Genomic DNA, 23,572 nt, shown 5'->3' with positions numbered 1-23,572 from the left:
CAACAGAAGTTAAGAATACTTTTTATTCATTTATGACATAGGTATCCTGCAGCGTAAATATAAGTCTTATTATTTCGAGCATATCCTACCACTATTTCGATCTTAGCAAGTATGGAAGAAAAACCTAAGAATTCCTGTTACACTTACTGTCCTTTTGCAATTTCTGGGACTATTAACTTAAACCTGTGATAAATCTGCCGAAGAGTACGATCAGGTAATCCTTTTCCCATATATATCAAGAAGTTCTTCCTTTCTGAATACGGTAGAAGCTTATGGTCAAACTTTAAAAATGGTGCAGGACTTGATATATCATATTCCTGTAATGAGAAGATTAACAATAGATTAGGATGTCAACATCATGGCACTTTGTAAGATAATAAATATCAAATTTACTTTGGTTGTACACAATCATACGAACAATTTACCCTTTACCCTGACGTAGCACACATGCCGAATATTATCGAGTAGGAGTACGCTAGTGGTTAGCGTTCTTGCTTTGTTCCAGTGACACAGCACTGCAAAATCAGCAATGTGGACACCGTCCAACATCATGTCTTCTGATAAACTTATTTGTGCATTATCTTTGTGTGTCCAATCTCAGACAATTTAATCATTTTATTTTAAAGGCTGCTATTTCTTTGTCCATAGCGTTAACTATTCATTGTATGTTCTCGTAACATGTATATCAGCAGTCGACGTCCTTGGCCGCCGCCAGCAGCTAATCACAGTCCTGCCTGTAGTAACGTCAACCTGGTAGGTGGGACTCACATGAGCAGCAGAGACAAAGGATGCATGCATGATGCAACAGTCACTTGGGCTTTGGACATGTAATTAAAAGAAGCTACGTAGTTACGTTCTAGTAACAATGCCAAGTTAATTTCATCATCATATGTATCTGTTAATATTACTCGAGTTAGCCATCCATACATGGTATTGCCGTAAATTTGTTCTTCTGTAGTAAAGGAATGTAAGCATATGGAAGCTTGGAAAATATAATATTCTTTTCATGAATATCGGATGCGCGTTATTTTGATCAGGTATCGTTGGCTCGTGCAGCTTCGTTGTGTCATGCATGGTAGAATACACTGATAAATATTTTATTATTCTTGTGTTTTTTTTCAGTTCAAATTATGCTGAAGATTTACTTTATTTACGAATTCAAATATGCCTATGTGTGGTTAGCGGTGAAAGAAGTTATTACTCTACTGATAACTTGTTTCTTCGTTAATGCTCGGGCAAAATATTCGATCAACGACTACATGAAGTAATGCTTACTCTATTTGGATTTATAGCCTATGGAGTAAACATCACAGTCTCTGGAACACCGTGGGAGCAGATCCTCGAAAAAGTGATCATACTGCTGCAGACGGGTTAGACATCTACCACATTACTGTCTTTTGGCGGCTCCGTGCAGTCGATATGATGGAAAAAAAAAATGCACTCATGGGTGTCACATGAGTTAACACCAGCCAATAAGCATCGCCGTCTGGAGGTGAAAAAGTTGGTCTCATGGACGCCACATAAGTTGACACCGACCAATAAAAGCATTGTCTGGAGGTGTGTCACATGAGTTAACTCCAGCCAACAAGAATCGCCGTCTAGAGGTGAGAAAGTTGGACTCGTTGATGTCCCATGAATTGATACCGGCCAACAACAGCGTTGTCTGGAAGTGAAAACGTTGTACTCATGGATGACACACGAGTTGACATCGGCCAACAAAAGCATTGTCTAGAGGTGAAAAAGTTGGACTCATGGGTGTCACATGTATTAACACCAGCCAACAAGAATTGCCGTCTGGAGGAGTGAATTTCTGTGAATATACGGAATAACTGGGAAAGTTTGCTGTATCGGATTATCATTTCAGATTAAAAATGGATCTGTGATGACAATCCTAAACAGTCAGAACAAGGACTGGATCGTAATCAACGTCCAGGACGGTTTCCGAAACCATCATTTCACCTCATATGTTATTGAAGATACTAATTGCGGTTGTACTATGTGTTATCTAAGATTAACATAGAACGGGACATACGCGAGAGGTATTGTAGTCATAGCAACAAACAACTTTATTTATTTAAGAAATCAAGACATTCATAATTTTTACACCAATATCCATATTTTGTTCATGGTGAAATGGAAAAACAAAGCTTTGGTGGAATGATTTTAATGCGTGTAATTTAATGTTAATTGGTATGTGTTGGAACTTCCCAAGTATCGAACCATGACTAGGTATTGACAAATATGAAACAAGTACATACTTTAGACTTCTAATGTAAAATATACATAGATATATGGAGAATACAAGTCCAGTAGAATGACACATTTCTGTGTTTTTTTAAATGTTGAGATCCGCTCCACAGTTTGATTCGGAGTCCTCTTTTTGTTAGTTTAGCGTCGCAACTACTCCCGACATAGGAAAGCGAAGTAGTTTTGATCTGTGACTCGTGCAGAGGTTATGCATTTACAGTACTCGTGGTAAAATAGTAAATATGTGTACCTACGAATATATTTTTCTCATCATATTTGTCAATGTATGAACTTACAGATCACTTGTGTAACGTAAGTGATTGCAAACAAATTCAAAGACAGAATTACATAGGTTATTATTATTATTATTATTATTATTATTATTATTATTATTATTATTATTATTATTATTATTATTATTATTATTAAAGATAAAGAATTCATAAATTAATTACAATTTAGTTTTGAAATATCCAAAATATTTTTCACTGTTCTTTGTGGGTCATTTGAAGAGTAATCAACTAAAAATACAATCACGGACAAAAGTTTAATAATTAAGTAAAACAGAATCCATAATACTATGAAGGAGGGGGGCATCATGTCAACACAAAACATTCACTGCTGCGAATTGTTACAATGCTGTACTCCTCAAACTGCACCTCAAACTTGTCAGCAACAGTCAAAAAACATATCGCGCAAAGGACAGTCCCAAGCTCCCCATGAATTACAGTATGAAACCCTCATTACCCCTATTCCTCCAATTATCTCTCCTACTGCCTACTGCTACCTCTTCCGGCATCTCTATCGCTTCCTGGGAGCAAAGATCTTCGCTGATGATCGATCGGGCGGTGCAATGTGCAGTTGAGTACTTCTTAGCATCGCAGAATCTGTACTTCTTCTAATACCAAACCGAATCATTGGCCAAAGTATTTGGCTACAGGTGACGACTATTTTGTTTAATCAAGAATTTTCGTTTTCATTTTTCAGTCCTTGAAAATGACGCACTTCATTCGCACCAATATAAGAGAAGCCGAATTTCTCGTGCGCACAAAATACGATTCAGATATATTACTTTCTGTGTGAGAGAGTAATTGAGGTAGAATATGCTTAAATAAATGCTTTGGTAATCCCTACGCTGCTGATCCCTGTTCTTTGGAGTCTCCAATATATTACGCATTTGATATATTTGTGTAGATTGCAAAATTGTGAACAAATTTCAACTGACGTCAGATACATGCAGTGTTGTCAGAGGAACTGATTTTATGTGAAAATTTCTTGCATGTATGTAGGTCTTCAAAGAAAAAAAATTACGCTGAACCAAATAAAATTTGTGTGAGACCCGTTGCATACACCTTAACTAGCTCTGAGTTGAATACGTGAAACTATTTAACATAGGGTTAAACATAAAACCACGGATAGCTGCTAACTAAACTGCTCTGTATGAGAAACTAATTGCACGCTCCTGTCATTGACAAGTTTTAATTCACAACCTGGATAAAAAGAGAAAGAAGACTGCCCAGCGGTTATGTAACCATGTACAACCAGTATGTAATGATGGCTGCATAGAAGTACGGAGTTTTTGAGACTTAAAAACGTCCTATACTTTTTGACTTTCGTAATTCCCCCAAAGCAGAAAATCTAGAAAAAAGGTTTCGTACGTGATTAGATCTACTGAAAGTCTATCAGTGAACAAAATTTGGTGGCTCTAGATTATCCCTTTTTTATGCAAAGAGTTGATGACACTTTTATTATTATTATTATTATTATTATTATTATTATTATTATTATTATTATTAAAGAAGAGCTTTAATCATTAAAGGCGATTTAAAAAAAAAAAAAAAGCATTAGTATATCTACAGTGGGCATTTTCTACTCTACAGGATTTCAATATTTTATATATAGTTTTTCAAATGTCAGATCGAATTAGTTTGCTGGCAATTTCTCTGGGATTTCCAATTTCTTCTTTAAATCACAACAATCACTTTAACAATTGTATACAATATCAAAACAAAATAGGAAATGGACTATGTCAGACTTTCCAATGCTAATGAAATATATATATATATAGGAAATCACGACGAAAAAATAAAAGAAGTTTCGTGAAGCTGTGAAAAAGAAACATTTCAATTATCCAATCGGTATAAATAAAAAAAAATCAATGGAAATTACACCAACTGTTATATGAACATACATTCTACTCTAAACTTATTCTATAATTATTTGCTACAGTTAGTGCAAACAGTATTGATACACCTAAATAAATTATTTATAAATCTTTAAAATTAATACTTCATACAACTTTTTAATGAATATGACGAAATCAGTTTATTGTTTGTTCCATTTTGTAGATGTATAAATACTTTTTGCGCTAACTGTATACTGTTTGGTGTAATTATCTTTAGACAATAAGCAGGAAAGGACGAAACACAGAAGAGTCTCCATTCAACCACCATACTGTGGAGACAAAAGGCCCTTCAACCATCCACATCTTATTTCCTTAAGTTATTTTCACAAGTGGAAGTAGCAATGCCACAAAAATATAGGAGGTTTCGTTAAAAAGTGGGAAATATAGGAGACGCAAATATACAGGAAATATAGGAGCATTGGGAAGCCTGCTCTGTATACTTACTATCTTCTACTGCTCTTACATATTTTGGCATCCTGTAAAGTAATGATGAAAACTACTACGTTTTCCCTCCCAAGACCCCTTCATCCAATAGAACAACGTAAACTTTTTTGGGGGTAAGTTTTACGTCTCATGCTTGAACTTGAGGCTAAAAGACCAAATAAGAATTGAGCTGCGATAATGAAATGAATTGTGAAAAGTCAACACATAATACCTACTGTACGTCTCAAGTGAGATTCGAACCAGCAACTGACAGCAGAGCCGTTCATAAATTTTATGGGACTACAAAATAAATGCAGTAACTCATCACACATATACTTGTTGATTCTCTTAACTTAACGATATATAGTGATCGACAATATTTACCTCACGAAATTCCTCCCAATTAGCTAGTAAGATCTTGTCTTCTTCTTTGGTGAACTTATTTCGTTTTATTTCGATTCCTTCTTCCTCAAGTATTTCTTTTTGATCTTCAGTTAAAGGTCGAGTCAATTGAACAGCTATTTCATGAAGTCTGGGAATGTCCCAGGTAATCGCTATACAAAGATTTTTCAAGATCTGAAGAAATAAAGGCAAAGACATACATTACAAGCTACATAAAAAAATGGAAAGACATTATCAATCTTCTACTGCCATTTCTTTCACTTAACGGTAGGCTTGCACACTTGAAATATCCATCTTTTTACTGTCATACTACTCTTACTCCACTAACTACCCCACTGGCCCTGCCTAGCTCTATCAGGCAAATTTATGTTTATTTTAAGTTCTACATTCCATGGCTGGGTCTTTTAGACTGAAGGAAAGAATAAGAATCGAATTGTGGTAATGAAATGAATCATGAACAGACAATACATAACATCTATGTTTCAAGCGAGATTCGAACCAGCAACTGACAGCAGGGCTGTCCACGAATTCCATAGATCTCCCTACTCAACTGTCATCAGCACTGTTGCCAATTTCGTTTTTAAGAAAATTCCCATACGGGCTTCTTCCATTTTTCAGAGTGTACGAATCAAAGCCATTTTTCTTCCCTAGTTCAAATAGCTTGCCAGGAATATGAGGTTTAAATAAATACAGAAATCTGCCTCGCCTGTAGGTATGCAGAAAGCTCTTAGGGAGACATTTTTCAAAATATTCGTTTTGAATGTGGAATGTGCCGAATCTTTCAACCTTTAAAGTAGGAATACGTGCTGATGAAAACTAAAACGATGGCCGACATTATATACTGACAGAGAAGATTGCAGGAGATACAGAAGTGAGCTTGGAACATTTGTTTAAATGAGTACCTACATTTGCTGAGGAAGGTGTCAGGAATCATAGAAACAGTACACTTAATAGTATATTGAATATATCAGACGTACTAAATAAGAGTACGTTTGCAAATTATAATAGTACTATAATTAAAACAATTTATAACTATTAATCTACAATTACTAATTTATGACAATATACCAGATATGATAGTAACTTAAAAAGTACATCATTGATAGTGGAGGGAAACAAATATTATAATTATATTTAAAGGAACATTCAAATAATTTAAATAAATGTCAAGTTTAAAAGATATTACAAAAATTCTAGGGAAAAAAATGAATTGCCATCCGCCATAACAAAAAAGTAATTGACACTGATTAACACGTAAGTCACACAGATGACACGTATCAGTGTGAAACACAGCTGTGGAAACCAAAATATTTAAACTCAGCTGAATACAAAATTGAGTCAGTGTCGTTAAATCCACTAAGGACAGGATCTGGAGGATATTAGTGGATATATCATTGTTCCGTATGACAATCTGTAGTGGGTTGGGTATGTTGTGGATATTCATAATTTTACAGGACAAGTTAAAGTAAGTTTTCTGTTTCCACATGGACTATTACTATCATTCACATATCCACAGAAGTCCGACATATTAGATGTGAACAAAGCAGCAGTCACTACAAAGGTTAACCTACGAACAGCGACATGTAGAATTTTTTCTGAGCCAGGAGAAATGGAAAAAGTAACTACCATGACGGTATATCTTTCATAAGATCATTAAGCAAGCTATTTACTTGCACTTACAAAGTTACATTTCTTGTAAATGTGAGCCGTATTATGCATCTGTTACTACAACTCCAACCAATATATATATAGCCGTAAAAGCTACCAATAACAGATATTGGGCAATTACCAAATATACATCTGAAAAACATCACTATGTAAATCTCCTACTTCTACAGTTAAAAATATGTTGGGGTTTTATTTACTTTATTATTATAAGTTTTTGCGATGGTATGTTTTGAGATAAAGGTCAGAGGCTACAGTGAATGACCCTAAAACTGTAATGTACCGTGAGAAGACCATGTAGGGTAACGCTGAAAAGTTATGTTCATTAGCTTTTCAATGGTGTTTTAATGCTTGCTATACTCCAATTAGAGAAAAAGTTACGACCGTTTGTAATTAAGCGCGCATGGCAATTTTATTTAACAACAATTTTGAATTTCGTATGTATCTTGGAACAATTTTCACAATAAAACTCGGAAAATTGGCAGAATTACCTTCTCATATGTGTCCTTCATATTACATTTCATGCAAATCATGAGTAGTAAGGTCATTTTTCTTTAAACTTATTTATCAATCTGACATGGAATATCTCAATTGGACTATCGTATGGACATGCGGGTGGGATTAAAGGAAGGTATATGAAGCACTTGCAGATGAAACTTGGTGACATTCTCTTTTCATGTTGTATTCTTCAATACTGTACGCTTTAGACTTTTACCACACTATGCCATCAGGAAACTGAGATAACGAAATCAGGGAGATCATTTGCGCTAATCCTGTATATTTAATAACAGAAACTTTGTGAGACCGCGTTATACAAGATATTGACTGGATCTCATTTTAAACATTAATAATAAATGTACCAGAGTTAATGATAAAAAGAGTTACGGATGATAAAAACTTACGTATTTTTCATCTTCAGGTACTGCAGTATTTTCTTCCATTCCGGCAATAAGTTCATCATCTATATCCGACGAATTATCTTGCATTATTTTAGAGAGAAAATTCGTCTGAGACTCTGCACTGGAACTAGGAGTGGTTTCGGATTTTTTTCTCTTCGGTGTTGAAGAAACCATGCTACTTTTTAGGGATCTTTTATTAGCTGTAAGGTCTGGCGATTCGCGGTCTTTTTTCAGTTTTCTACTGTGGCGCGATTTTGATGAAGAGCGAACTTTAACAGATGAGTCAGGGTGGTCTTCGCTATCGTCACCAACTAATTCATTATCGTTTTCACCACTCTGTGCTCTACTACTAGACTCTCTTTTTCTCGAAACTGAACTACGTCCTGAAAAACTGTCCGATTGTAAAACATCATCCACAGTTTCGTCGTTCATGGTTTTATTGTTTGAAGTTAGCAAACCATTTGAACCGGAATTACTACAAAAACTTAGCATTTTTTTCTTAGCACTGTGACCTAGTAATGACTTATCAAGCATACGTTCCAAGTTGTCTTTATTTTCGTCACTTTTGGGGCTTTCTTTAGAACGTCTCTTTTTTGAAGGAGACGGGGAAATGGATAATGGATTGCTCTTGGAATGATCAAAAGTTTCGGCCAATACATCAGAAAAACTCCTCTGGCTGCAATCTACAAAACTAGGTTCTTTCGCTTCCTCTTCACAACTTGCGAAAGCGTCGTCCCAACTTGTGTTATTAGCCTCTGTACAACTGTCGCTTTTGATTGAAGGCGATAAGCGGGCGAACTTCCCCACTTTTGCGTTATTAGATATTTCAGTACTGTGCCCAGTCGAAGCACAACTCTCGTTTTCAGCACATTCTTCCGTAGCAACAAGCCGAGAATGTTTCTTCTTTTTCCTAGTGGAATCTGAGGAAGAACTGAGAGACTCAACTTGTTTATGATCGCTGTCTTCTGATTGGATTATTACGTTTCCATCGTATTGAGATTTCCTTTTCTTATGCCTTTTCTTCGTATCATTACTTTCATTAATTTGATCCTCTTGAACAACAGTTTCATTAGTACTATCGATATCACTCTGTTCATCAGTTAAAGACACCAAAGTGCACTTTTTCTTCTTTTTCAAAGAAGCACTAATTCCTGTATTGTCTTCAGTTAGCTTCTCTTCCATGTTCGCTTCTTCACCTTGTTGATTCGATAGGCTCGGAGAAAGACTGTCTTTTCCTTTTCTCTTCTTAACAGGAGTCTCCGGAATGCTTCTGTTCAATTCCTTCTTCTTTATACTATGGCTGTTCTGATTCTCAGTTATATCATTTTCCACGCTCGATAAATGTCTTGCCTGAAAAGAATTATCCAGGACATCGACCATTCTTTCATTTGAATTTAATTCTTCTTCAACACCATGATTAGTATGCATCTCATCACCTACTTTCCGCTTCCTTTTCTTCTTTTTGCTACGAGGTGTTAATAAACTTTCACTCATAATATCGTCCTGACTCTGACTAGGATTATTCACATCATCAACCTGACGATCAGCATCGCTACACACAGAAGAACTCCTATCTAAACTTATCGCATCTTTTCTTTTCTTTTTCTTCTTTTTTGTGATATTGACAGGCTCCTCTCTCGTATGATCTTCCTCATTTAGCTGTGGGATATCAGCCAAATTTATCATATTGTCCACTTTATTATGCGAATTGTACGTATCAAATCGTTGGGCGTGACCAATATCTATTTTATTATGAGAATTATATGTGTCAAATTGTTCATTGTGATCACAATCTCCTGATTTGATCGTGATGCTTCCATCATATTGCGATTTCTTTTTTTTACGCTTTTTCTTACTATGATATTCAAATGAACTATCATTTAAATGCTGCTCTTGAGCAATATTTTCAGATTCTTGTGACTCTGGAGTAACGGATTTTAAAGAAGCAGAATTACTAACGAAGCTGCTTTTATTTCGTTTCTTTTTACGTACTTTTTCCTTATGGCCTCCAACGCTATCTGGATTTAAATCTGAAAATAAATCACAACTTTTGTTTTCGTTTGTACACGATTTGTCAGGGCTACCTGAACATCCAGATGTGTCGAGTGCCAGTTTCTTTTTCTTCTTTTTTCTGTGCTTCCGTTCTGAATCTGCCGGTGACAAGATACTGCAATTATTATCATTCGTTTCACTAACTACATTTTGACTTACGAAGAAAATGTTATCTCTTTTGTTCTTCATTCTGCCACAGATGTAAGTAAATATTTAGAAAATTCTAGGTTATTCCACTTATTCTTTTTCTACAATGAATTATTAACATTACTAACAGACGAGTGACACACAAATTTTTAACACTTCACGAAATCATCACCCGACTCATCACGAAGTATTATTCGATCGATCAATCATTATCACTCACAAGCAAGCAGAAAGAACGTCATATATTTCATGTTGATATGTATTCAGTTTCTCCCAGTAAATTTTACTACAAACACTTTTACCAAACCACCAAATAATTTTCTTTAACTTCACTTCTATATTCACTAGTCCGTCACACGCAAGTTTTGTTTACATTTCTTCTGATGTCACAAAAGGAAGTTTTATCCAGTTTCAAGAAAATTCCCTCTTATCCTTCTTTTCTTCAAGCGTGACATAAGAGTCTAAAACAAAGAAAACATACCAATAAGCAGAATATGTTTATTTCAAAAATAAGTAAAAGCAACGTAAGTCATAACTAAATATAAATTAAAAAGTCTTATACTTAACAGCAAATAAATAACTAGGTAAGTAATCATTTAACGTCCAGAATATATTAAATTACATTGTGATCATATACTTAAGTTAAAATCTATTATAACTGGTCTGTATTCACTTAAATTTCTCCAGTTAAAACTAATTATGTTACATGAAATAGTTGTATTATTTACACATCTTTGAACAAGTCGTCCGACGATAGTGTCTTGTTTTTATCCATCTGCCATCTGCTGTTAAAAAAAAAAAGAGAGAGAGAGAGAGAAAGTACTGAAAAAGTTTTGTAAGTGTAAATGTGAGTGTGTGTATGATAAACATACAAGGAAAGAAAGAAAAGAAAATAACATGACTCCTGTAAGTCATGGCTCCACCTAAACTTGTATGGGATGTGGACTAATCTTGAAACCAGAATTTTCTCATTGTGGCAGTGACTAGAATACAAAAATTGGGATGAAGTAGAAATACGAGGGGCATTCAATTTATTTTTCCTTGTTTCCAGTGTTGCTGTGCGCAGCTTGGCGTCTGTGTTTCATCCTATGATAAGGTGGTTCTGACACTGGAGACAGGACGGGCAGCTGAGGAGAAAGAGTTTCTCAGAGAGTGGCGATGGACGATAGCAGCAAGCCTGGCAGTCTGGAGCTGGGGCCCCAGTGGAGCAGCGCTGCATCATCAAGTCCCTCCTGAAGGAAGGCGTGAAACCTGCTGAAAGCTTGAGATGATAAAGTGAGCAACATGGCAAAGAAACTCTCTCAGCCAGAAGTATATGATTTGTGTTCAAAATTCAAGCCAGGAAGGAAATCCGTTTTCAACGTGATCTGTACTCCACGCCGAGGTACTGCAGTCAACGAAACCAACATTTATCTGAAGCAGCTTATTCTGAGTAATCGACGTGAGAGATCTCTGTGTGAAAACAAACAGCAGCGTGGAAAGTATGGAAACAATCATCCACGAACACCTGCACTTTCGGAAAATTACAGCAGATTGGTCCCAAAAATGCTAACGTTCGACCAGAAGTAGCGTAGGGAAAACATCTCGTCCCAGCATTTGCAGCAATTTCAGAAAGAAGGCGAGGGCATAGATAATCGCCTGCGATGAGAGCTGGGTGCATCATTACACTCTGGAGTCAAAGCGCTCCAGCATGGAGTGGGGGCATCCAGGATCGTCGCCGCCGAAAAATATCAAGGCACAAACGTCCGCTGCAAAATGATGCTGAAGGTATTCTTTATTTAAAAAAAAAAAAAAATCCTCGCACGCGAGACCACAAATCAATGCGGCGTCCTACAGCAACTACTCCGGACCAAAGTCAAAGAGGCTTTGGAGGGGAAGGAAACGGCCACAGACGGTGAAGAATAGCATCATCCTCATAGAGCCACGACAAGGGTCACAGCTATCACCAAACTTGCTTGGGAGATCCTAGACCATCCCCGTATAGCCCCGATCTGTCGCCTTGCAACTTCCATCTTTTTGGTCTCCTCAAGGAACACTTGAGAGGTCAAAAATTCCACATTGACAATGAAGTCAAAACGTGTGTGCTGAAACGGCCGAATGATCGTCCAAAAGAATTCTATGCCGCAGGGATACGGGCACTCCCACACCGATGGGACAAGTGTGTGCACATATATAAGGAGTACCTTGAAAAAAGAACAGTAATTGATTTGCATTTTCTCTTCTTTATGTAACAGAAAAAAATTCCGGTCATAACCTGACGTCCCTCGTAACTAGCTGTGTTTCAAATCCAAACTTTGTCAATTGGTGGTAAGTGATAATAATAACATACTGAGTTCCTTTCTCGTTTAAAAGAAGGCGAGATTAATTAAACGTTAAAAGGTTCCTTAAAATACAAAGAGGTAGTGTTGTACACGATATAAGAAACTACACTCTCGCTGAATACAATCAAAAGAACAAACATGCCATGAAACTCAGCTCCTGCAACAACTTATAAAATAACAAAATAATACTGTCAGATATTATGTGACTTATGAATTAAATAATTTACTCCATTTATTTCGGACTGAAACGCGTACGCAACTGTGTTAATATATTCATACAGGTTCATGGGGCTATTACAAATGCAACGTATTAAAAGTGTAATTGTGATTTAAATGTTGCAAAAAAGTTTGTATGTTCCAGAACATCTACTAACTAATAAACTGGTCGAAAATACTTTTGCTTTGCAGCTGGTAAGTTCAATTATATATGTCGTATAATATGAAGTAGATATATGGTGCTGCAGAAGGAAAGATGACGTAAGTTTATCCTATCTCATCTTCTCACCGTGCCGTCTAGGCTATTTCATGATTATTTGACTTGCCATGCCTTGAACTTACGGCGTTGGGTTGTTTTCTTTTCAAACTCAAATATTTAGGGAGTCAGTTTTGCTCAGGTTACTTCATCACTTCGACACTCAAAAACGGATCTTTTCTGGGCATTGTTGGGATGCAGTGCTGGACAGAGCTTAGCTTCTGGAGGGTTTTGAAAATCTCCCTGGTGATTTGCCTCCTTGTGCAACGCTATCAATGGCCATACGATTTCTATCTCGAACACTTAAAACTGACACCTTTTACACTAATTCAGCTCATCCAGCAATAATATAGAGTAATATTTGCATTATACCTGTTATGATATTTTTACATTTATTTACACAGAACTTACGATTTTGCCACTGGAAAATGTATAGTAAATAAATAAATAAATAAATAAATATTCTATTTGTTATTATGCAATTTCCAATAGCAAAATCGTAAGTTGTTATACAAATTTACTAAAATGGCTTTATGTTACAAACCAGAGGATAGTAAATTAGAGTATATTTAATATTTTATTTTCAGGTAGGGCTTTTTACATTTGCAATTCGTAGAATATTCTCTAATAATAAAATTTGAATGGAAAGAAGTCGCAAAAATTAGAGGTGGAAGCACGCGAAAAAATAAATAAAAAAGAACATAATTTTGTACAGGGTTTGAACATAATAAGCATCGCACTCATTCAACCAGGACGATTATTTCTTACGCTATCTGAAACCTGCTTTAAACATTTGTATAAAGTAGTTTTCTGATTCTAACTAGCTCTTGCTTACACTCACATACAAATAATTAGGAGTTTACGGCGAATAATTAGGAAGTTAGAGCTCTTGAAATGTATAAACGTATTTTTCACACAAGTTACACTTAATTTACGTCGAATAACTTATGTAAAATAGGTTAAACCCGTGAAATAATTGACGTCGGAATGACCAAACATGTTTTCATAGTTAGGAGACTGAATATAAAAACTCCGCTTAACGTGAGATTTACTTGACTGAAACTTGATATTTAATTTACACTCTCAAACTTTCTCGATGTCTTTCACAATGGAAAGCGCTATAAAATATGACTTGTAATGTATCACAGGATGACTTTTGTCTCCCTTCCTATACAAATTTATTTATAATCATGTTTCTTGCTCCTCCCCTGATGTTCACCTTTAAGAAGTGGGTGTAACCTCATGCCAACTGCTTTTGAACATACGCTGTATGAATGCTACCTATTGTTTTGGAAGTATAACCTATTTCTCATTTGAAAAATTTTTCTTTAAACATGTCTTTCACTGTCGTATACTCAATTTTACAAATTAATTTAGATAATTGTGGTGTTATTAAAGACAGCATGCACCCCGGTGAGCACACTACCCGGGGAAGTGGGGAAGGAAGCGGCCTGGGATCTTTGTGTTGAGTACCATCCAAGCACTACCTGCTGATAATTAGAAAAACCCAGAAAAAAAATCAACTCACTCAGGATGGATATCCTGAAAAGGCTGTTACACCTTTCCGGCCGAGTTTCCCCACCAAAAATCTAACCAATGGCGAGTGCGTTATGACTGGGCTGCCAACTTTTCAAATCTGCTCACCCCTACATTTACAGCTTGAGTCCTCCAAATTCAATTTTGTTAAATTAAAACCTTATTTAAATTCAACACATCTATATATATTTTAAACCTATGTTTCGCAATATCCCGTTAGAGAAACAAAATAAGGTTGATTTGAAACTGTAATTAACATTTATTTCTGAATAGACAAACTTATACTCGTTTTCATTTTTAGTACTTTTCAATATAACAGTTTTTTTTTTTTTTTCCCCTAAGAGTAAAATTCTTTGCAGGTCATGTGAAAGTAAATTTTTACCATTAGTTCAGATGTCAGGAAAATTTTCAGACAAAGCTTCTTGAACCAGTCCAAGCATTTCATATCATACTAAACACTCTTTCACAAAATGCATTGTTTGCAGGTATTGATAATACAAATGCAGCTAAATTAAACAACTCTTCAAAAACTTTTAACCATTTACAACTAACAAAAGAAAACTGATCAATCTCGCTACAGCTTGTCAATATTTACGTTAACTGTAGCATGATTCAAAATTTCAGTAACATCAAACCAACTGAGAGGTTTTCCAAATTCATTCTGCTAAATGGTAACAATACTGATCAAATTGTTGTTTTTAACCAATAAAAGAAAACCAGTGTCAAAATTATTAGTTCACTCGTACATTTTGAATAGCGACTCGTATCTGAGTAATTCAACACGTACAATACGGGTGAAACCCGTACAGTTGGCAGCCGTGTTTATGATTACGCTACGCGGGGCCACATCACTTAACACAGATTGGTGCATGTTTTCTGTACCTGCCTTATCTCCTTTATACGTATACCCACTGTTGCTTCATGCCTGCTCCCTAGAAACGTATTCCCGCGATTACGCGTGATCTTGAATACTAAGTTCTAAGAAATTCGGAAAAGGTATTCAGATTACAGTCTCAATTTGTTTTTGAATTTGGATCCAGCCTCAGTTTGCAGAACGAAAGCACAAAAATGGAAACAAAATTGAGAATGGACTGTCCAAATGTGAAGTTCAAAATTCGAAGACGGTTAACCACCTTAGTAACAATTTGGCTGGAAAAAAAAAAAAAAAAAAAAAAAAGTTAATGACGCATTAGAAATATTAGCGTATCTGAGTGATCCAAGCTATCATGGCTTAACTTCCGATAGTTGTACAGGCTTATTCTTTATTATAAAGTTATTTCAGTATTCTTTTGTAATATATCATTCACCTCAATGAGTCGAGTTTTCTTTCGAGTGGAGTGAGTAAAATAATTTTCAAGTTACAGTCTTGCTTTGCTACTGCCCTAATTCAATCTCAATACTGGAATCAGTTTTAATGCATGCTGTCATAATTTTTAATAATCACTATTGTAACTTTATGTATTGAACACTATACTACTGTCAGTTTCTTTATGTGACTATTACTTTGTAATCCATCCGAATATTAAATTAACATTGTCATCTATGGCAAGTTGAGACCCAACTCCACTTACGTACAACCATTTACTTAACCAAAGTTCATTTGAATATTCGCACATGTTAGTCTTTTTTTTTTTTTTTAATTATATTACGTAGTAGACAGATAGGTGCCGAGACAATAAGGAAATCTAGGGTCGGGTTCGGGCTCTTGCATACAAGATAAAAGATGAAAATCCTTACTATTGGAACTCATTATGTGTCCCAAAACGAATTTCATGAAATGATAAAAAAAAAGTTCAGGTTGGGGTTCTGGGGTGCCGTAAACGTTAGAAGGGATTTTTTTTTTTTTTACCTCGTTTATAAAAGGAAATAAAACTGGTTGATTTAGTGAAAAATCCGACGCAAACATTCCAAACAGTTCTTAAAACAGTGTTACATATTTCATTGTGACGTCAACAGTGCATACATATACATAATTTAGATTCCTAAGTACTAAGTATATTTAAGTGAAAGCTCGAAAATCTAACTATTAGAACTTATTCTACTTCGTCTCAAAACAAATTTTATGCAAAAGTCAACGAATGCCACGGTGAAATTCTAAGGCGCCTTTCCACTCAGAAACGTTTCGCTGTTAGACAAATATCTAATCTATACGGACAAAACTTGTGGAAGGAGCTCCACTCCTGCATGTAAACGACTCAGCGCAGGGAAATAGCAGATAAAAACGGGCGGAAGCGCGAGGGTACGTCCGCATGAAGCAGTCGCATCAGTGGCGGTGGGCACGCATGTAAACCAGTATGTTGCAAAAGAGTAATTTTGACCTTAAACGCTGTAAGGTGAACAACAACAAAACTATCTAATATCCAAAATATTTTAATACTCAGTTCTCCTGTAAATATTCAATTTATTTTAGTGTTCTGGTTCACACCTGCGGAAACTAACCCGTGTTCTAGAAGAAATAAATCCAAATTTACAAACATCTACTCTATATAATATATTTGAAAGTTAAAAACTGAGAAAATGTTTGAGAAATAGTTGTATTATGTCTTCTTCTTATTCACCTCAACCATATGTTGGTGGGCAACATGGAAATTTTAAAACTTTCCTCTCCCTTGGAGGAGCTGTTTTATACTTTGATAAGGTCTCTTCTTCGTAACTGCATCTAGATATTCTATCCTTGATCTTCCTCTTCCTGGTTTTCCCTCTGTTTTCCCCCCTTTCTAATAGGGATGGCCACAAAGTTCCGGTTCCGGCGGAACCGGTTCTTGAAGATCTGGTTTTCGGAACCGGTTACAGACCTGAACAAGAAAAACTTGGTTCTGAACCTGAATTCAAAAACGCGGCTCCAGACCTGGATCCGAAAGCCCCCAAAGTCCCGTAAAAGAGGCACAAAGTTCACCTTCAAAACACTGCAAAGAGAAGCACGCGCCTGTGCCCTCCCCGCACAGACCCGCTTGCCCCCCTCCCCACAGAAGAAATTTTTGGTCCACCAGTGGGTGTTTACCCAAATGTTTGCCAGTTTGTCTGTTTAGCCAATGAGTTTGCTAGTTACACAGTTTGTTTAGCCAAATGATACAAGCGGCCGTCGCCTGCCTGTCGCTTCTACCATTTCATCTAGCATTGTTCACAGCCTGCCAGCAGATCGAGTTTAGTGTAGGGATGGCTAGAAAGTTCCAGTTCCGCGAGAAACCGGTTCCGGCCATCCCTACTATCGGCAAGTCTTTACTTTGACTCCAACTGTGACTTTAATCGGTCCTTATAGGTTCAGTCACTTCCTCGAACTGTTTGTGCGTGAGTCACTTGTTGGAACTGTTCGTGCCTTTGGTGTGACGTCTTAGTTCATATTTTTCCCACTAGGTGTCTGTGTAGTCATATGGTAGTTTGTTAGTGTGATGTCACATGTTCTGTGTGCATGTATGTGTGTGCTGCTGTTTGTGGCATGCGGGAAGCGCGTAATTGAATTGGTTGAATTGAGTTAGAGAAAACCTATCATGGTTGTGGTCTAAAGCGGGACAGGACGTTTGGGCGCCACCATTTGGGCGCGGACGTTTCGGCGCTGCCGTTTGGGCGCCAGACATTTGGGCGCGAGGCATAGTAAAAATCATAATTTACGAAATATAAAGTAAGCTAGGCACTGAAAACTAAGCGCGAATCAAGATATATACATTTCCTACACTTCTATCTTTATCTCACCTCATTTATCTATCTATTTTCTATCTTATTTATTCATCTAAATTAAACTGTTTAATGCGTTTGTGGCATTTGTTGCCTAACCTCGTCATGGATTGATTTTTCGCTTGTTCACGATTCTTGTACTTCTGATCTAATGTTGATCTAATTTTTGTATTATATAAGAAAGTTAGGAAATGAAGGAGTCAGACGAACTGTTAATAATTTTCTTAATGTTAATTAAAACATATTGATTTAATTTTTGTATTTTTTTAAAAAGTTAATAATTACATACTTATGAATATTAAAATTTGCTTTCTTTCGTATTACGTTTGCCAAACTCTTCTTTTCATTAAGTCCAATAAAGAACTACCAATAAAAGATTTCCGCGCACTCGAGTTGAGAGAAGTGGCTCCGCGTAGCGTAGTCGCTAACGCTCTCGCCTTCTGTGCGAGCGGTCCCGGGTTCGATTCCCGGTAGGGGCACTCGGTCGAAAAAGTGTAACACGCTCTTTCAGGTCGGCCACCCTGAATGAGGTTTTCCTCATTCACACCAGGCAAATGCCGGGGTGGTACCTAATTTATAGGTTCAGGCCGCTTCCTTCCTTCCGCAATCCTTTCTTCCTTTCCTTTCCCGGATAGTATGCACCCTCAAACGTGACGGGCTATATGGCCTTACATGCCGAGAGCCCAGAAATCTAAAAATCCTAATCGAGTTGAGGGAAAGCTGTTAATACAGGGTGTCTAAGACATTGAGTTTAGGAACTGTAATATGCTGTATTTCTGGTATCACTTTTTTTTAACATTCCAATATAAAAATCAAAACTTAACACACTTTTTTTTTCGTCCCATTGTAAGCATTTAATCTGCACTAAAGAAAGTGGCGAAAGGAAAAAAAGAATTATTTAAAAGTGAAAAATAATAGTTAAGGGTACACATATTGGTCATTTAGCCTCTAAAAATGTGTTTGACATTCACACTTATTGCATAACTACAGTAGAAGTCCTGCTTTAAATTTTTTAATGGAATAGGCTCACTATGTACGTAATGCAGTCAATCATATCTAGTCTGGACTACAACCTTTGGCTTGAAAAGTTATCAAATAAAAAGCATACTTAACTTTGGTTGAAATTTAAATTTACAAAATTTAATTGTTAATTCAGTTTTTAGAGTTTTCAAATTTCAGTATTTCAAGTATGTAAAACAAAATCCAGTATAATTCAAGGACTTCCACTACAGTAGACACCTTGTGATATCTTGATTCAAACTTAGTACTCAGCGCCTAACATAATGACTTTTTAATTTAACTCGCGCCCAAACGTCTGGCGCCCAAATGGCTTCGCGCCCAAACGTCCAGTGTCCAAACGGCGGGGCCCAAACGTCAGCGCCCGAACGTCACGTACCGGTCTAAAGCTATTTTCGACGTATTGTAAAAGTGGACGTTTATTGGTTTCTTGTTTGTAATAATAGCAAGTGTGCTCGGTTTAATAAAACGATGTGTGTGCGGAAAGGAACATTTTTCAGTAATGTTGAGTATTGCGCATGTGTTCTTGGTATCTTATTTTTTCGTGTGGAATCAGCAGTTATGAGTTCATTATTCATGAGTGTTCTCCTATGGCGAAATGGTGAGTGTTTTCTTTTTTTAATTCACATTATTTTTATTCTTGATTTGTTTTGCATTTGAGTATTAGGCAAAGTATTTGGTTTGCTGCTGCTTGTCCTATTGTCTTGTTGAGATGTTTTTTTTTTTTTTTTTTTTTTTTTTTTTTGTCATGCACTGATTTATGATTAGAGACGAGTGTTTTTTTTTTTTAATTTTTCCCATCTTATCTTAGCTTTATAGTAGTGGTGTGATTAGTTATTATTATTTTGGATGTTTTTATGGTACTTGAGCGGGGGGTTTGGGGGGCGGTAGCCCCCCATTTAGATCTCAAAATTCATAGTCACCGCTTCACCTGAATTGATGTTTAGTAACATTGTGGCCCTTGTACTTATAGTATAATTCTTAACATCGTACATTACTTTCACTGTGTTAGTAATTGTAATCGATTCATGTGATCCGGTTCCGGGAGCAGTTTAGGAATGATTCCAAAACTGCTCCGGGAACCGGATCAGATGAATCGGTTGAAGTCACGGCTTAAGTTTAGAGTTGCCCCTCCAGTCTGAAGGTGCCCTTGGACTTTGCAACATACAAAAAACAATGCTTAAAGTATTAAAAATTGTTACATTTCACGTAACTTCAGTACTCCGTGGGCTTCACAAAAATTTAGAAGTTTTTCTTCATTATTTTTGCGCATCCGTTACACCTGTTCGCCATATTCACCATATTTTACAACTATCATGCTGCTGAAACCTTCCGCGAATGCTTCCGCATCCGGCAAATAGTACTAATTTTCACATATCTTTTCTCGCATTAAACATAACTCTCCTGCCGAACTTACATTCCTAAACATCAAATAAAAACTTCAAATTATCATTTCTTACCTCATTTCTCCTGTAAATTTTCCTGATTTTTATAAAAAGCGGAGGGGTAACTCTAAACTTAACCCGAAGTCACAGTTGGAGTCAAAGTAAAAATTTGCCCTACTATCTACACGGTGATCCAAACGGAGTGCCGAGTTACATCATGAAACTTATCTAAATGAAAATTACATATTCCGTTCCCACGTAGGGATCATTTTTTGGGTTAAGAGTCGGAGAGTAGGTCCAGAAATACGAAAAATATACGAGAAAGAAAGGGTGAATTGGTCACTTTTCGTGAAATTCACCCTAACTCCACAAGTTTAATGTGGTATTTTGAACATGTGAAAAGCTGTGTGTTGTTGGTTCTATTTTGAGTATAAGGCATGAGATTAGGGTCTAAGGAGGAAATTAATTCCCCGTATTGTAAGATGGCAGTTCCATGTGACATTTCAATCTTGATTTTTATAAGAGTGTACGCTAGTGAAATTATTACGTTTTGTGGAGCGGAACGGATCATTGAAATTCAGGAGAAAGTGTGCCAAATATAGGAAGGCACTGAAAATACAGAAATGGAGAAACAGTCACATATTCAAATGTGGATATCGCGTTGATGGTATGAAATGTCATTGACAAAAGTCAGTAGTGAAAGGTAAATTTTTCACAGACATAAAGCTGTCGTTACAGAAGTATGACTCAACAAAAAAGTATGGCATTTCGATGTATTTTATCAATAGTAAACATTATTACAACGAAACAATATTTAGACATATTTTTCGATTGCAATTACATAGCAACAAACTATTTTAAAAAATCACAAAAGAAAGATTCATCTTTGAGTAATGAATGGGGAATTCAGGTCTGAATATAATGAGAATAATATACGGGAGTGAAACGTGATAACCCATAAATGTAGGTTCATGAAGAGTTTACGAACACTTGAACACTTACACTTTTACGAATATTTTCCTTTTCTTTTTTTTAATCAGCTGGTTTAAATTACCTTGGCTTAAGTTTAGAGTTGCCCCTCCAGTCTGCAGGTGCCCTTGGACTTTGCAACATACAAAAAACAGTGCTTAAAGTATTAAAAATTGTTACATTTCACTTAACTTCACTACTCCGTGTGCTTCACAAAAATTTAAAAGGTTTTCTTCATTATTTTTGCGCATCCGTTACACCTGTTCGCCATATTTTACAATTACCAACCTACCATGCTGCTAAAACCTTCCGCGAATGCTTCCGCATCTGGCAAACAGTACTAATTTTCACATATCTTTTCTCGCATTAAACATAACTCTCCTGCCGAACTTACATTCCTAAACATAAAAAAAAAAACTTCAAATTATCATTTCTTACCTCATTTCTCCTGTAAATTTTCCTGATTTTTATAAAAAGCGGAGGGGTAACTCTAAACTTAACCCATTACCTTGGTTTAAACTAGTTAACCCTCGGTAAAACATTAGGATTTCAGAAATTCCTAATTTTCAATTCCTCATATCCTAGGTTGTAGCAAAAAGAACGTAATTAAATTCTTGCAAGAGTATGGACTCAAGTATGATGTAGCATGTTAGAAATGCCAGGGGCATATGACATTATGAATCGATTGATGGCTTAGCATGGTACTGCAGTAAAGCGAGACGTGAAATAAAAGAATGAAATTGACCTAGAAAAAGTGCCGACGAAAGAAGAAAAGATTGGTGACAATTGCAGTAGAACGGAAGTTAGTTGGTTGTCATTTGTAGTTCACTTGCATACGCACCATTGCTGACGGGCCTGTTCCTACGGACGCATCTGGCAAGCTTGTATATAGCCCGCTCTCCCCAGTTCTTTGTCACCGGAACTGGAAGTCACTACTACTACTACTAATACTACTACTATTACTACTCCTACTCCTTCTCCTACTACTACTACTTATATCGAGAACAGAACCCAACCAACCCCTGCGAGGTTTCCAACTCGTTCCTCCTCCTCCTACTACTACTACTTATAGTAAAACCTCCTTACCACAAGATTTTTCATCTTAAATCTTTATAACATGCGATTCCGATTCATTATGAACTAATATGAATCGTTAGAATCACTATGATTCGCTCAAAATCACTGGGGGAGCGGGCTATACTCAATCCCTCAGAGCTTTCTAAAATGAATCTGCGCTTATTAATGCAACTTCTCCCTACACTTAAGAGAAGTTCACATTTCATGAATATAAATATGCCCCCATAAAATGCGATACAGCAATTTTAAACGAATAAAGGTGGTAAATAAAATTATGAAATGAACGCATATACCCCATACACATTATTCTTGTTAGAACATGTCTAAACAAAGCGAAAGCAAAGTGCAAGTCTACTTTGCCATTCAATAATAGAAACTTCATCGTTAACAGTCCACTCCAAGTTTAAAAGTCAAATTGGAAACGTCATTTAAAAAAAAAAAATGTGTAAGAGAAAATACAAAAACAGTTACCTGTAATACACACTGGTCTAAGTACAAACTTTCTTATGAAAACAAGTCGCATATGCACAGACTTGAAAACTAACCAATCAAATAGTTTCAAGTAAACTGAAACAGTGTTGGCAAATCATTACGTATACATTCAATACAGTGGTGCAATTTACAATTAAAAAAATATTATTAACTAGAGTATAAAATAAAATATTATTGTAGTTTAGGCAAGACATGAATTCATAATTTATGCAGTTCTTTCATTACGTAATGTACTTCTAGTACCTTATGAATTACTTTTTGAGAGAGGGCTTGCAATCCTGAGAGCACAGACACTTTAACACAGCTTAACTGTTATGGGGAAATAATTTAGTTTCCGGGAGTGGGGTATAATCAGCAACGAAGCACATACAATCTATATATCAATCGATTCAGTTTGAAAAAAAAAATCGATCGATACCAAATTTAGCTACTTCCGGTTAACCACTTCCGGTTTTACTAAGCTTAATTTAGTTTCCGGGGATGGGGTATAATCAGCAACGAAACATATACAATCTATATGTCAATCGATTCAGCTTGTCAAAACAAATCGATCGATACCAATTTTAACTACTTCCGGTTAACCACTTCTGGTTTACTGAGCCTAATTTAGT

General features: G+C 36.2%; 1 protein-coding gene across 1 annotated transcript in view; it reads right to left on the bottom strand.

The window, feature by feature from the left end:
* Positions 1-23,093, bottom strand: part of LOC145690047 (uncharacterized) — a 59,458-nt gene extending 36,365 nt beyond the window's left edge. Inside the window, exons 1-4 of the mRNA XM_081764549.1 lie at positions 22,941-23,093; positions 7,825-10,481; positions 5,240-5,431; positions 148-317 (exon numbers count right to left, since the gene is read on the bottom strand). Of these exons, the coding sequence (XP_081620675.1) occupies positions 148-317; positions 5,240-5,431; positions 7,825-10,062 (2,600 nt within the window). The 5' untranslated portion in view covers positions 10,063-10,481; positions 22,941-23,093. The remainder of the gene's footprint in view (positions 1-147; positions 318-5,239; positions 5,432-7,824; positions 10,482-22,940) is intronic.
* Positions 23,094-23,572: the final 479 nt, after the last annotated feature.

Source organism: Thermobia domestica, chromosome 7 (genome assembly GCF_964235325.1).
Source record: "Thermobia domestica chromosome 7, izTheDome1.hap1.1, whole genome shotgun sequence".
Taxonomy (NCBI): domain Eukaryota; kingdom Metazoa; phylum Arthropoda; class Insecta; order Zygentoma; family Lepismatidae; genus Thermobia; species Thermobia domestica.
This window is presented reverse-complemented; position numbering and strand designations above follow the sequence as displayed.